Here is a 15100-nt window from a genome sequence, read left to right on the forward strand (position 1 = left end):
TATTTTTGCATTTTTAAACGGGATGCTAATGGTCTAATCTGATTTAATGGTTTATGCTAAGCTAAAAGTGTTCCTGTCAGAACTGGAAATCAACTAAATGCATTAAAAAAGGTAAAACTCAATTGTTTAACTCTAGGTAAGTGTTTCTTTAATGCAAATAAGCAAAATACTATTCAAAAAAAAAAAAAAAAAACAGATGTATAAACAGTTAAAGTCAGAATTATTAGCCCCCCTGAATTATTAGCCCCTCTTTTTCCCCCAATTTTTGTTTAACGGAGAGAAGATTTTGTTCAACACATTTCTAAACACAAAAGTTTTAATAACTCACTTCTAATAACTGATTTATTTGATCTTTGCCATCATGACAGTAAATAATATTTGACTAAATCTTTTTCAAGACACATTTATACAGCTTAAAGTGACATTTAAAGGCTAAATTAGGTTAACTAGACAGATTCGGGTAATTAGGCAAAGTATTGAATAATGATGGTTTGTCCTCAAACTATTGAAAAAATAAATACAGTAGCTTAAAGGGGCTAATAATATTGACCTTAAAACGGGTTTTAAAAAATAAAAGCTGCTTTTATTCTAGCTCAAATGAAACAAATAAGACTTTCTCCAGAAGAAAAAATATTATCATACATACTGTGAAAATTTCCTTGCTCTGTTAAACATCATTCAGGAAATATTTAAAAAAGAAAAAAAATCCAAGAGGGTTTAATAATTCTGATTTTAACTGCATATTTTTTTATAATAATCATAGATTTAGCAGTAAAAGCTAACTGCATTTATTTCGATTGTACAATATGCGCTCTACTACTCTGAAACTGGATAGCAGTGCAGGTTTGTGTGTCATGTATATCATGCGAGGTCATGAGGGAGTATGTGCTCAGAGTGAGACGTGCAGTCGTCGCATCTGTCCTCGCATGTCACACTATCAGGGTACACTGCTGACTATCTAAGGCTACCAGAGGGATGAGCACCCTCAATCTGCCCTGTGTAGGACGAGCCCAAAATTAGAGCCAATGCTGGCTGAAGATAGAATCCATGAACCCTGGGGATTGTATTAAGATATCTAGCTTGCAAACTGAGCTGCTTGTAAGATAAGTGATGTCTACGCAAGAAGGAAAAAATTAAACGCCTTACAGTTGCGAAAATTCTTTATTTGGATATCAATGCACAAGTGCTTCTCATATGTTTCTCTTATCCCTTTGACTGCCCATCTACCAAATGGTTGACCATGTTTTTACTGTTTTAAATAATGGTTTACAAGCAGAGCATTGATTACAAAAAAATCAAACAAACATAATCCTGTTGCACTACTACACTTGATTTTGGTTTCATTGTAAAAAACAAAACAAAACAAAACAAGAAAACATGTTAAATTTAGAATCTGAATTATTTTATGGCATACTTCAACAAATAAAGATGATTTAGTATTCAAAAATGTTTTATTTTCAATATTTTAAAAAATAAATTCTGAGGCTTCATATTTTCATATTTTTCATAGTTTATGTATTAGTTACTTGAAAGTAGTCTCAGAGTCTGGTGGGGGCACTTTTAGCTTAGCTTAGCATAAATCATTGAAATGGATTAGACCATTAGCATCTCGCTCAAAAAAAATGAAAAAACATAATTTTCCTGTTACAGAAAATACTTAAAAAAAAAAAAAACATCATTAACATTTTCTTTAAAATGTTCACTTCTTTCCCAAACATATGAATCATTTTTGAACACTGACCATTATTACAAATTCAGCTACAAATCTATTCAATCTGAATTTATTTTAAAGTGCAATAGTTTGTCACCATATTAGCCAAATATTTATGGCATTCGTAAAAAAAAATACTAATTATTTAGTATTCAAAATATTTTATTTTGAATATTTTTAAAAATAAATTGGTCTTACACTTCATCACTTCATATTTTCAGGTTTTTCCTAGTATATGTATTAATTCTGGTACTTTTACCATAAACCGTTTGAGGTTGATTATTCAGAAATTATGGAATGTGTTGAAAAAATAATGCATTATGTGTGCTAATTAGCGACATAAGAAGTTAAGAAATGCAATCCAAAAATTGTTTTCTTGGTGGGGTAGTTCCACCCTCAGGTGGTTTTAAACTTTTATACATTTGTTTTTTCCCTTGAACTAAAAAGACAAACGTCAGAAATAACAGAAAGTTGTCATTGACTTCTATAGGAAAAAATACTACGAAAGTAAATGGTTACCAATTTTCAACATTCTTTAGAACTTTTGTGTTCATCTGAAAAAAAATTAATTCAAACAGGTTTAGAGCCAGAGCCAGAGTTAATGACAGAATTAATATTTTGGGGTGAACTGTTCCTTTAAACAATATATAAGCTAAGTCACATTAAGGCAAGTAATTTCACTCGCCGGCCATCTTCGAAACACCTCTCGGGCAGTATTCTCGGGCATTCTGTTTAAATAGGGAAACATCAAATTCTCCAAAACTGCTTGCCAAGCTTACGATTGAATTTCATATATAGAATCACCAATAAAATTATACAACACCTGTCTCTTTATTCTGGTTTCGAAATGTCCAAATCACACAAAATCTGCAGAAACGCATTGTCTGAGCTCCTACCCTGGAGTCAATCAGTTTTTGGCGATCGATGACTGGCTCCTGTACTAGAAGGCGGGCTTTATTCACCATATAGCGATCGACGATTGGCTCCTGTATTAGAAGGCGGGCTTTATTCGCCATATTGACCATTACAATTTTTCCCATTCAAAAAGACACGAGTGACATGTCTTGTGCATTCTTTAGACCATTTTGAGGGATGTAAACAAAAACAATGGTCCCAACATATTTCCTGTTTTACATTTTAAATTTCTATACTTTCCAAGAATCCAAAAAATACCACATATTAATAAGTAATGTTATGACACAGTTTAACATTAAGTTATGACTGAATTGCCTCTTGTTACTGTGAAATAGTTTGGTACAAAGCAGGAAATGTTGATGGGCCAATGACAACACCACATAAAAATGGTCCATAGTCTTTAATACAAGTATGACAGATTTATAAGCTTTAAAAATATAAATCGTGGTTGAGATATGTTGAAGTAAATGGAAAGAAACAGTTGTTAAATACATCTGGCATTTGACAAATGTTTATTGTTTATTATGCAATAAAAACTAACGTGTAAGGAGATATTTAATTATTAATTGTAAATTAAATGTTTTTTTTAACAAAAGCACACTCGGACTCAACTTTATTATCCCGTTTAGGGAAATTAAAATTGCAGCAAGGTGCCGTAACACAGACGAAGTTCCATGTACACATTAACAAAATATTACCACACAACATACATTTCATCAGTTTTAGATGCATCTCCCTTCCCCCCTGACAGCCACCATTATGAAAGGACAAACCTTAAATGATCTTAGTTTTCTTAGAAAAAAAGTGTTGGTTGAACTTTTGTATAGAAATAATGTCCAAGTTGAAGCTTTGATATTATTGCATGGCCGACTGACAATATGATTTGGATTTTGTTAGTTGTGAATATCACACTTATTTAGATCAAATTTACCATATAAAAATCAGAAACTGCACCAAATCGCAAACTTCTAGAATGAAATGGAGGTGTTTATGAGCATAAACTCAACGTTCTATACTAAACCATAAAAGTCTGAGCTTGACCTGAAGAAAAAAAACCCTACGCATATTTTGCTTATGTTGTCATGCATTTCTTTTTAGGTTTTTTTCCTGAAGGTTCAGTAAACATATTTTTAAAAAAAGTCAAGGTTAAAAGGTCGGGTCAGGGTTAAATCTTGCACATACCATAGCAGTGGGTGCCTAATCGCCAGACCTTTTGAAGACAGATATGCCATTTCTTTTGAGAGAGAGAGAGAGGGTTCTGAAGTAAACCAAACCATGGTTGCGTCCAGAAACTTTAAACAAACACTCTACTTTTCTTGAAAATAGCCTTATTTTAAAAGTCCTCTATAGATATACAGTTGAGTTTTTGTTTTTTAGCAATTTTTTAATATTCATCTGATTTCCCAGTGTGGCATGAGCACTTTTAGCTTAGCTTAGCATAAATCATTAAATTGGATTAGACCATTCGCATCTCACTCGAAAGATTAGTAAAACATCATTTTTTTCTGTTTCAGTAAATAGTTCTAAATTGTATTGGCATTTTTATCAAATATTCCCTGAAAAATCTTCTCTTCTTTACCAAACATTAATCATTTTTGAACACTTTAACATATAGTGGTCAAGTGGCATGAAAAATTTGGCAAAAATGTATTAAATCAGAAAACAGTGCTTTTAAAGTGCAGTAGAATGCCACTATATTAGAGTTTTGAACAAATAAATGTAGCAAAAACATTTGTGAAAATCTTACAGACAATGGATATGAATTCTTGTGTATAAGATCCTTTTAGATGTCATTGTGTAAAAAGGAATGTGTTCTCTTTTTCTTTTCATTAAACAATTGTATTTGTATTCATTAAAGGTGATATATTAACTAGACTTCTTCCGTTTAGTGTGATATGCCCTGCATACTAATGAAGCATTTTTGCAGAAGTAGCTGAAGCTGATGGAAATCCAAAGGTCTGATTGTCTAAAATTAACTTGAGATTTGCTGCGAAACTTCCTGTCGGCAGAACTGTGTTGAAACTAAACGCAGAATATGTGCAGTTGAGAAGTCTTATGCTTTTAATGTTGCGCAGAGAATTCGTAGAAAAAGAGGACGCATGTATGGGTGCGGCCAACGATGTAGGGGTGAGGACTGAAGAATGATTGACAAGTGACAAATTTCACTGAACTCTGCCTGTTAATATGACTGCAAGTGAAAGTCAGGAAATGAATACTGTTGCGCACCTCCTGAATGTAACTCTTGCATTGCATTGAGGATAACAGAACTTTGTGAATTGAATTATTCATTTGTATCCAATAAATGATTAATATTTTTGTCATTGAAGAAAACCCTCTTCTGACCTTTTTCTGTTGAACACACATGGAATTGATTAGATATATATTATATGTATCTTTATATATATATAATAGATTATCGTCTGTGATTATCATGGTGAGCTGCATATAGAAATGCATGCAGAAAACCGGCTGTCAGTGTGGATCTCGTTGGACGCACTTTGCTTCAGGGTGGAGGGAAAACCCTGCACATATTTTCACTGGTGTCTTAAGGAGGTGCTCTCAGCTCAGATGGAATTGGTCAGTATGCTGAAGAGCCGATAGGGGATTGGCTGTTCAGACAGAAAGGGGTGTGTTCACTGCTGGCGGTCAGGCTTTATGTAAGCAATCCCTGAAATCATGTGAGTTTCTTGGCATGTCTTCTGTACTTCACACTGAAAGAGCATTCTGAATGTGACAGTGTGAGGCTCAGGCACAAAATGCCAATATAATGTGTGAGGTATTTGCAGTCATTAGGGACATCAAGTTGAAATGCAGTCAGTCTAATTTATTGTATAATACATCGGCCGTGGTTACCAGAGCTTTACTGGTGAAAAAATATAATTAAAATTGGATATATCGTTTTAGGTTTTTAAATAGATTAACAAAGGCAGCATGGTGGCCCAGTGGTTAGCATTGTCTCCTCACAGCAAGAAGGTCGCTGATTCGAGTCCCGGCTGGGCCAATTGGCATTTCTGTGTGGAGTTTGCATGTTCTCTCTGTGTCGACAGACATGCAGTTAATTGGATGAATCTATGAATGTGTATGACAGTGTATGTGTGTGCACTGCAAAAAATGCTTTTCTTACTTAGATTTTTTGTTTTGTTTCTAGTCTAAATATCTAAAAGTTCTTAAATCAAGCAGAATTTTCTAGACAAGCAAAACATACTGTCTTGTTTTAAGAAATAATATGCCAAAATGAAATGAGTTTTTCCTTAAATCAAGCTAAATAATCTGCCAATGGGGTAAGCAAAATAATCTTATCACAAATCGAAAAACAAGATTATTTTGCTTACCCCATTGGCAGATTATTTTAGCTTGTTTTAAGGAAAAACACTTCATTTTGGCATATTTTTTCTTAAAACAAGACAGTATGTTTTGCTTGTCTAGAAAATGCTTCTTGATTTAAAAATTTGTAGATATTTGGACTAGAAACGAGAAAAAATCTAAGTAAGAAAAGCATTTTTTGCAGTGTGGGTTGCGGCTGGAAAGGCATTCACTGCGTAAAACATAGTTGGCGGTTCAGTGCACTGTGGTAAATAAGCAGCCCTGATAAATAAGGGACCAAGCCAAAGGAAAGTGAATTAAATTCACAGTAAAAATTGCTAACTGGTAGAATGTTAATATACTAATATTTTCTAGTGTTTTTTTTTTGTTTTTTGTTTTATTTATATTTTTGTACTACCATGTAGGTGCTGAGAGGAACCTAAAACTCTAATGTAAAACTTAATGCAAAGAAAAAATCATAATAAATAAAATGTATCCTATTTTTCTTTCACTGTAAACTATAAAAGTGCTTGGGTTTTTTTCACTTTTCAAAACATTTTACAATTTTTTACAGTAAAATGATGAAATCTATTACAGTTATCATGAACAAGTAAGGAAACTTATGCCTTATAAGCATGTTTTTACTGCAGCATTTTTACACATGACAATAAAATAAATGAGCATTTTGCATTGTGATGTTACAGTGCTCAGCATATTTGAGTACACTCCATTTTGAAAATGTTTGCATCCATTTTTCAGTGAATTTAGGCAATGTAATTTGGTGCGTTTAAACAAAATCAACTTATTAAACAGATATATTTATTAAAATAACATTTTAGTCACCAAAAATATTTAGAAACTGAAGGAAAATACAATTAAATTCAAGCAAAATATTGAAACAAACTACAAAAATTCTACTAAGTTTTTCTCTTTTTTTTCTTTTTTGCTTATCTTGATTTGTCCTCTTTTTTATCTGTTTTTTTCTATAACGTAGAGATTATTGTGTACTCATTTTTAAACAGTTGTCATAAGTTCTTTTGTTAGACAAGCTTCAGATTTGGCTTCAGTACTGACTAATCTAATGTATATATACAAACAAAATATTGCATAGCTTCCTATTATAACATGAATTTAAAAAGTAAACAGAGGTCAGAGCCAGCTATAAAAGTGAGTGGGCCTTCAAGCTCCAAGTGCGCTATACAAACCTGGAGTTATTATTTATTTAATGTCTTGTACATGACATGGATTGCAATATTGTGCTTTATGAATGTCTACACCTCTACCTAAACCCACCCTCACAGTAATCTGATGTGTTTTATTAGTATCTGCTCCACCTACACCATCTAAACCCAACCTGCTTGCGGTGTCATCCCTCCCACTTGGAGGTCTCCGAGCTGCAGCGATACCTGCTTGGGTGTGGCGGCATGTTTTGTGATTATGGGTTCTATTTCAGTGACGTCACCACAATCAAAGTTGGAACACACCTTATACAGGAACAGGAGGTTTAGGAACACAAAAAACATTCTGTCCTCGAGTGTTGCAACATTTCGACTGTAAATTGAGATTGGACAAGAACATTTACTTCACGGAAACAATCGTGCTTCCCAATTTAAATGACCCTTGCAGCTTTATTGTAATTCATTCATCTGGAGTGGCCAAAGCAGAATGAACCGCCAACTTACCCAGCATATGTTTTACACAGCGGATGCTCTTCCAGCTTCAACCCAGTACTGGGAAACACCCACATTCACAAAAATACACTAGGGTCAGTTTGGTTTATTCAGCTCACCTGTACCTTATGTCTTTGGACTGTGGGGGAAACCCATGCCAACACAGGGAGAACATGCAAACTCCACACAAAAATTCCAACTAACCCAGCAGGAACTCAAACCAGCGACCTTCTTGCTGTGAGGCAACAGTGCTAACTACTGAGCTACTGTGTCGCCCCTTGCTTTATTATATCATTTATATATATTTTTTAAAGAATTGAACTTTGGATGACTGTAAACCTGTGAGATTCTGACTTCTTATAAACACAATTTAAACAAACACACAGAGAATTAAGAAAATATATCATTTTTATTACAACTCTGGAAAAAGTGCATTCAATAATAATTTAGAGGTGAATTTTTTTTTCTCCCTTTGGTCAACCGTGTGAACAGAACAATCATAAATATGAAAAAGCATCCTTCCACAACACTTTCTACTGCAATCATCTTCATCTTTCACTCCACAGATATATAATTTATTCACACACACACACACACACTCGCACATCTCAATAAATTATATATTATATGGTTTTGAAATAAATAGGCTTTCCAAACGTGTCCAGCCAAGATCTATGCTGGCATTCGCAGTCCAAAATCCAACAAACTGGATTGAATAAGAGTGTGTGTTCTTCTCCAGAACTGATGCATTGTAAAGTGTGATCTGTTTGTTCTCAGATCGCTCTTCTGAGTGATGCCTGCTGTCGATGGACGCCAGTGCCGTACAGTTTCTTTGCTCGCGTCTCAAAAGCGTTGACCATCTGTTTGACCACCTCGTCGAAAAACATTGTAGCCAGTTGCGAGTGGAGTAGAGATTTGAACTCAAACGTCACCTAGAGAGCAGCACAGAAGGATACAGGTAACATTAGCACACTTTTAGAAAACACTGATAGATTTAATCAACAATGGATGTGATTATACCAATATCTTAAATGGGGTGTATTTTTAATGTCTTTCTCTTTGTTTGGTTAAATATCATTCATTGATTTTGTCCTTCAGTTTAGTCTGTTAATTCATCAGAGTTCTCCACAGCGGAATGAACCGCCAACTATTCCAGCATATGTTTTAAACTGGATGCCCTTCCAGCTGCAACCCAGTACTGGAAAACATGCATACACTCTCAAATTCACACACAGAAATGCTAGCTGACCCAGCCAGGACTCGATCCAGTGACCTTCTTGCTGTAAGGCAACGTGCTAGCCACTGAGCCAATGTGTTGCCTCATTTCTTCTTTTATATATATATATATATATATATATCAATTAACCATAAAAAATAACAGATTCTAAATTTTTTTAGTTGAATTGAATGATCTTGTCTACTCATCTAAAAATACATCCAAATAACATACAAATTGTTATTACTCTAACCAAATAAACAATAGCTAAATTATCCTAAAATCATATGTTGTCATGACATTTTGTCATTTTGATATCATTATCATAACATATTACTAATTAGGCTGGCTTGGGTAGCAAGCCAGACATTTGTTATCCTATTTTTCTTCTGAGACTAAAAATTAAACTCTATCTCCTCCTAGAGCTTTCGAGCTATGACCACCAAACTCACACCAGACCTCCAAACTGGTCTGACTCGGGCTGCTATATCTTTTCCTACTGATCCGACTTTCGGTTTTACTGAAAAACGCCCCTGGACCGTCGGAAAAATCCCATAGACTTAACATTGGACCAAACTTTGTGACCTCATAACTCTGCATCAGACTGTCCTACAGACTTCTAACTGGGCTCATTTAACTCAGACTACCTAACTGCCAAAAACTAATGAGCTTTTAACTTTCTGGCCACACCCTAGCAACCACTTTTGGGACCCTAGAAACTGTCCTATAGACTTACACTGCAAAAGAATCTCATTGACTTTACATTGGCTCAAACTTTGTGAGCTCATAACTCTACATCAGACTGTCGCACAGACTTCTAACTGGGCTCATTTAACTCAGACTACCAAACTACCAATAACTGATGAGCTTTCAACTTGCTAGCCACACTCTAACAACCAGATACTGCACCCTAGCAACGGTCCCATAGACTGCCATTATAGAGGTTCAGATTAATATTGTTATACTGCAGTGTGATAAAGACATGGGGGTTGTTTTTAACTGTTCATACTGGCAAGAACCTTTGATAAATCATCAGTCTAAGCTGTCAATCAACTCCATAGCAACAAAACAGACTAACCTAGCAACGATATAACAGCAGCTATATCTCAGCATCAGAACATCGTAGAGAAGCGGGGGTTGACTTGTTTGACTCAAGCTAGCACACCATCTATCTATCCATCCATCCATCCATCCATCTATTCATCTATCTTTTCATACTTTTTTAAAACTGTTTAAACTAAATAAACTATAACCATCAGGCGTTTACAAGCCAGCCTCAAAGTTTGTCCTCAAACTTTAAGAATCTAGTTACCCTTTAGTACTATTAGATGAAGAACCATATATGATTAAAATCTGCATTCACACTGATTGCAAAATAATTTTCAGAAAAGTTCAAATGTCTTTAAAATGTGTTTGCTGCTTGTTCAAACAATTATCTAAAATAAGCTTAATCAGTACAATTCTTGAGTGTGTTTTTGGGGTGGAGCACAACTTAATTATGTTCAATCCACTTAAATTTGTAAAAACAATTTAATGTAAACTTTTTTTACAGAGTGGTAACATTTCAATGAGTATTTTATTGAGTGTCATATGAAGGGTTAACGAGTAGATTAAAAAAGTTTTTAGTTTGATATATTTTATTTAATTAAATTCAAATATTTGCCAAGTGATATTTAATGGAGCAAAAAAATTTTAACAGTAATTCCGATAATATTTTTTCTTCCGGAGAAAGTCTTTTTTAGTTTTATTTTGGATGGAATTAAAGCAGATTTTACTTTTTTATTATTATCTAAAGGTCAATATCATATTAAGCAATATTTTATTAATAATAAACCATAATAATAAATCATTGTTAAATAATGACTTGCCTAATTACCATAACTTGCCTAGTAAACCTAGTTAAGCCTTTAAATGTCACTTTAAGCTGAATGCTAGCATCTTCACAATTATCTAGAAAAATAGACTGTCATCATGGCAAAGATAAAATAAATCGGTTATTAGAGATGAGTTATTAAATCTATTATGTTTAGAAATGTGTTTAAACTTTTTTTTCCTCCATTAAACAGAAATCAGGGACACAATATACAGTAGAGCTCATAATTCTGACTTTTTTACTCCTCTCTAAACTGATGCACAGGTTCATTCATGCTTCAGTCAAACTTCATTCTTTAATCAATGGGTCCTTTAATCTCCCAAATCCCTGTGGCCTTCCTGTGATGTCCATCGCCCCGTGTCTAATCCCGTGACATTTAGGTCACAGAGTTCCCTTCGTCACTGGGATGGTTCTCATGCCAGTCTTTCTCCCCCGGCTATTTAAGGAGAACCGGAAAGGCAAAGCGCGGATGATAAAAATAGCCCCTAATCCAGTCTGATACCTCTGCTCACTTTGAACAGGAATTATGGGATTAAACTACCAAAGAGGAGGCACAGGAGTAAAGGAAGTGACAATGTAATGAATGTACAGTAGATGCTAGATGTGTGTGTTTTTTGATCTAGGTGTGTGTTTGTTTCTGTTTCTCAGTACTTACAAAGAACTCCACATTGCAAGACTGTCCTGCAGCTCCAGGAGTGAATCGCCACAGTGTCTCGAGGTGATTGAAGAGAGAACCGTCTGTACACACCGCCTGAAACACACGCACAAACTTTAGATGGGTTGCCACTGACAGCTTACTGAGACCAAACATACGCTGATATAATGATGCATGAATGTATTGAAAGTGTTAAAGGGTTAGTTCACCCAAAAATAAACATTCTGTCATCATTTACTCCAAACGTTCATTTGTCCCAAACCTATATGAGTTTTTTCTTTATTTGAGCACTAAAGCAGATCTTTTTTTTTTTTTTTAAATACGGAAACCTGTAACCATTGACTTTCTAAGGAAGTCAATGGTTACCGGTTTTCAGCTTTCTTCAAAATATCTTCTTTTGTGCCCAACAAAAGAAGGAATCTCATTAGGGTTTGCAACCACTTGAAGCTGAGCAAATAGTGAGCCAATGTAATTTTGGGGGTAAAACATACCTTTAAATGAGTACATTACATTTAAAGAAATCAACTTTTTAATCACAAGGCATACAGTATAACCTGAGTTCAGATTTCACAAAACATTTGAGTAAACGTATTGCCTCAAAACATTGAGTTGATATTGTTAACTACTTAATCTTATTTTGTACGTCAACATGTTTGTGAGGAGCGGTGTGAACACAGGTGTCTCCCATTAAAGGGATAATTCACCAAAAAATGAAAACTTTCTCATAATTAACTCAAGTTGTTTGAAACATTTATGAATTTCTGTCTTTTGTTGAACACAAAACAAGATATTCTGAAAAAAAAATGTTTTGCTCTATTATAGGACAAAAAATTACATGAAAAAAATACTATGGCTGTTTTTTTTTCAAACATTCATCATTATATATTCCTTTGTGTTTAACAGAAAAAAAAGAAAATCACCAATAGATCAAGTGGCAGATGAGTAAATGATGACTAAATTTCATTTTTGGGTGAACTATCTCTTTAAGCTCTACTCATTACAATGCCAATTTGTGCGGTTAGTTTGCATAAATGTCACACAAACTCCAATCTATGATTAAATAGTAAGTTATGATTAAGTAGTAACATTTGATATGTTGATTTAACTGTCAAAGAGACTATTTTTAATCACTTGTATGATTATAGTTTGGTCCTAAAGTTTCAAGTATTCAACAAAACTTCAAGAACAGAAACCTCATTTCATCATAACACAGAATTACAGACAATGCAAGACTCCTTATCTCTATCTTGTGCATGAACAGTATTAATAATAGTTCAAAATAGTTAAATCTATTCATTTCAGCACTTATGTTTCTTACACAATCTCATGCAAAGCATGTTGGGAACTAGAAATCTGCTTCAACTCAGGCCAAGTTCACTTTAATTCAGTAAAAATGAAAGTTTGTGTAACTTTAATTCACCCCATAGTTAAAATTCTGTCATCATTTACTAAACCTTTACTTCTTTTAAACCTTTATGAGATCCTTTCTTTCAATAAATGCAAAAGAAGATGTTTTGAAGAATGCTGAAAACCTGTAAACATTGTCTTCTGTAGTATTTATTTTTCCTACTATGGAAGTCAATGGTTACTGGTGTTCATCTTTTTTAAAATACCATCTTCTTTTGTGTTATGCACTTATACGAGTTTATAACCACTTGAGGCTGAGTAAATAATGAGCAAACTTTCATTTGTGCGTGAACTATCCCTTTAAGTAGGCTACAGTAAACATATATGAGTGAAATTCATTAATTTCATGTAATTAATTGGACTGTTCTGTTTAAAATGTTTCTGAAGGCGTTTTGCATTGACAATTGACATTGATTTGCTCTAATTCTTAATTCTTAGACTCACCCGGACTTGGTGGTTGGGGATGACGGTGACCTCAGAGGTGTATCTTTCCACAATTGGAGGGAACCCGATTTCAAGCTGAGCTCGCATGTCGCCATTTCGGCCCCTCGTGACCTTTGACTTCTTGCACCATGGCACAAACTGCTGGTACTGCTCCACATTGGCAACAACGTCATACATCTGCTCAGGTGAGTAGCTGATAAGGAAAATTAGACAAAATATTATTAAATTAAACTTAATATTGAAATGAAAGTGGTTTTATGTGATGGTAGTGTGTACGTACTTAATGCTCCGGCTCTCTGAATACTCCATTCTCCTCATGATGAGGGGCGCTGTTAAATTAATGAAGCTTCGGCTGGGCACCATTTGGGAAGATGCTGAAGGAGGAGTTGGTAAACTCACACGCCGGGTTTCTAAGATGCCACAGGAGCTCAAATGTCTGAAAATGAAATATTAAAAGTTATTTACCCAACAGGAACAGAACGCCAACATGCCACAGTTGAGTTCACACTTGTTGACTTCTAAAGGGCTGGCAGATTTGTTCACTACAAATACAATGTGACGCAGTGTTTTCAGAAATTTCTGTGTTGACCAGGGTAAAATGATGTACTTTCTGGTAAACACTCAACAGCAGGCGATCGATACAGGTAAACCCGTTTCACAGCTGTATGGCGCGCTGCCAGCAAACCGCGCGCGCGCACTGGGACTGTATTCAAATGATGCACTTTTTCCCTGGACAAAAAAAAACTTTTTCCCTGGACATTTTTCCTGGTAATTATTTCTTTAAAAAAATTCACATGTTTGTAAGGCAAAATTAATTTACTAGATAAGAGATGTATGGATGTAGTATCGATAAAGCACCAAGAGTTTTGGCCGAAAACTGATACTTCTGTTCTGGTGCCCTCGGGACTCTCCGCTCTCTGCAGCTCTTTCAGTTTTTTTTACCGTCCGTCTCGTGACTTTCTCACTCCAGTGCGAGTTATTTTACACCAGCTCTAGCAGCTCTTTGTCTCTGTTCAACTAAACTCACAACACAGTCCACCATTTCAGCAGGTTTTCACCATGGCAACCACTGCAAATAAACACTCTACGAGTATTTGTTTACATGATACTGACATGTTTTAAACCGAAAGTAGCCCGTGCAGTTCTCTGAACTACTTGCGCGTATTTATTTAATACATGTCTAATAATAAATACATTTATTTCGACGAATACATCAAGCTAATGTGTTTTTATAGTAACAGTTTACATTCCAGTAAGTATAGCACAGGTGTGTTCGATTTTTTACCTGATAGTGCAACTGGAGTTTCTCCTCATGACATCGAATGACTGTTTCTCCGATATCTCCATAGCCCGAAGGAAAAGCGAAGTGGCCTTCTTTGCCATTTGTGCTTGTAAAATCACCTATTAATCACTAAATAATATTCCAAAAGGCCCCGGGTGATGATAGTTGTTCGTGCGTGTAATAACCGGTGTCTCAGCTGGTAGTGAGCTGATACCGGAGAAGTGCTTTACTATTAAAGCGCAGATGTGAGCAGTGACGCACCGAGAGGGAGGAGCTGAAAACCGGCAGCCACGCCACAGGTACAGATGCGCTCTCAGAGTTATTCACCCTTAGGGGGTTGGCGAGACATTGACTGCCTAAAATATGCGCTCCGGGGAAGTGGTTCTTGACCTCTTTTTGTTTTTAAAAGCCCTCCTGCATTCTTCCCCACCTCCAGTTGTTCATTACAAAGGCCACTTGACTTATTTTAAATATTTGTAGTTTACTGAATGACGCAACATTACGTGTAATGAATTTCAAAAGACTATTTTTTACATGCAATGTCAGCATTTTACAGCTTAACATACGATTGAAGTCAAACTTATTAGACCTGTGAATTTTTTTAACTATTATTTCTCAAATGAT

The 15100-nt window shown here is 35.0% G+C and overlaps 1 protein-coding gene and 1 long non-coding RNA gene across 2 annotated transcripts in view; one reads left to right on the forward strand and one right to left on the reverse strand.

Moving 5' to 3' along the window:
• The window catches only part of LOC137490123 (uncharacterized), a 1504-nt gene extending 1400 nt beyond the window's left edge, over positions 1-104 (forward strand). Inside the window, exon 3 of the long non-coding RNA XR_011009491.2 lies at positions 1-104. This exon is cut by the window's left edge and continues 557 nt beyond it. This is a non-coding gene — a long non-coding RNA (uncharacterized lncRNA).
• Positions 105-7992: 7888 nt separating this feature from the next.
• si:ch73-141c7.1 lies at positions 7993-14680 on the reverse strand. Its single transcript, NM_200789.2, has 5 exons — positions 14480-14680; positions 13475-13630; positions 13195-13387; positions 11344-11439; positions 7993-8531 (listed from the first exon to the last, which is right to left on the reverse strand). The coding sequence occupies exons 1-5, from the start codon at positions 14575-14577 to the stop codon at positions 8373-8375; spliced, it is 702 nt and encodes a 233-aa protein (NP_957083.2). The 5' UTR covers positions 14578-14680; the 3' UTR covers positions 7993-8372.
• Between the last annotated feature and the right edge of the window lie 420 nt (positions 14681-15100).

Source organism: Danio rerio, chromosome 3, assembly GCF_049306965.1.
Source record: "Danio rerio strain Tuebingen ecotype United States chromosome 3, GRCz12tu, whole genome shotgun sequence".
Lineage (NCBI taxonomy): Eukaryota > Metazoa > Chordata > Actinopteri > Cypriniformes > Danionidae > Danio > Danio rerio.

Excerpts from the sequence above, each read along its gene's own strand:
- si:ch73-141c7.1 (NM_200789.2), bottom strand. The coding sequence starts at position 14,577 with ATGGCAAAGAAGGCCACTTCGCTTTTCCTTCGGGCTATGGAGATATCG. Across the intron at positions 13,388-13,474 it reads TCAGAGAGCCGGAGCATTAA|CTACTCACCTGAGCAGATGT; the intron begins GTACGTACACAC and ends TTTCCTTATCAG. Across the intron at positions 8,532-11,343 it reads CTTGCAATGTGGAGTTCTTT|GTGACGTTTGAGTTCAAATC; the intron begins GTAAGTACTGAG and ends GCTGCTCTCTAG.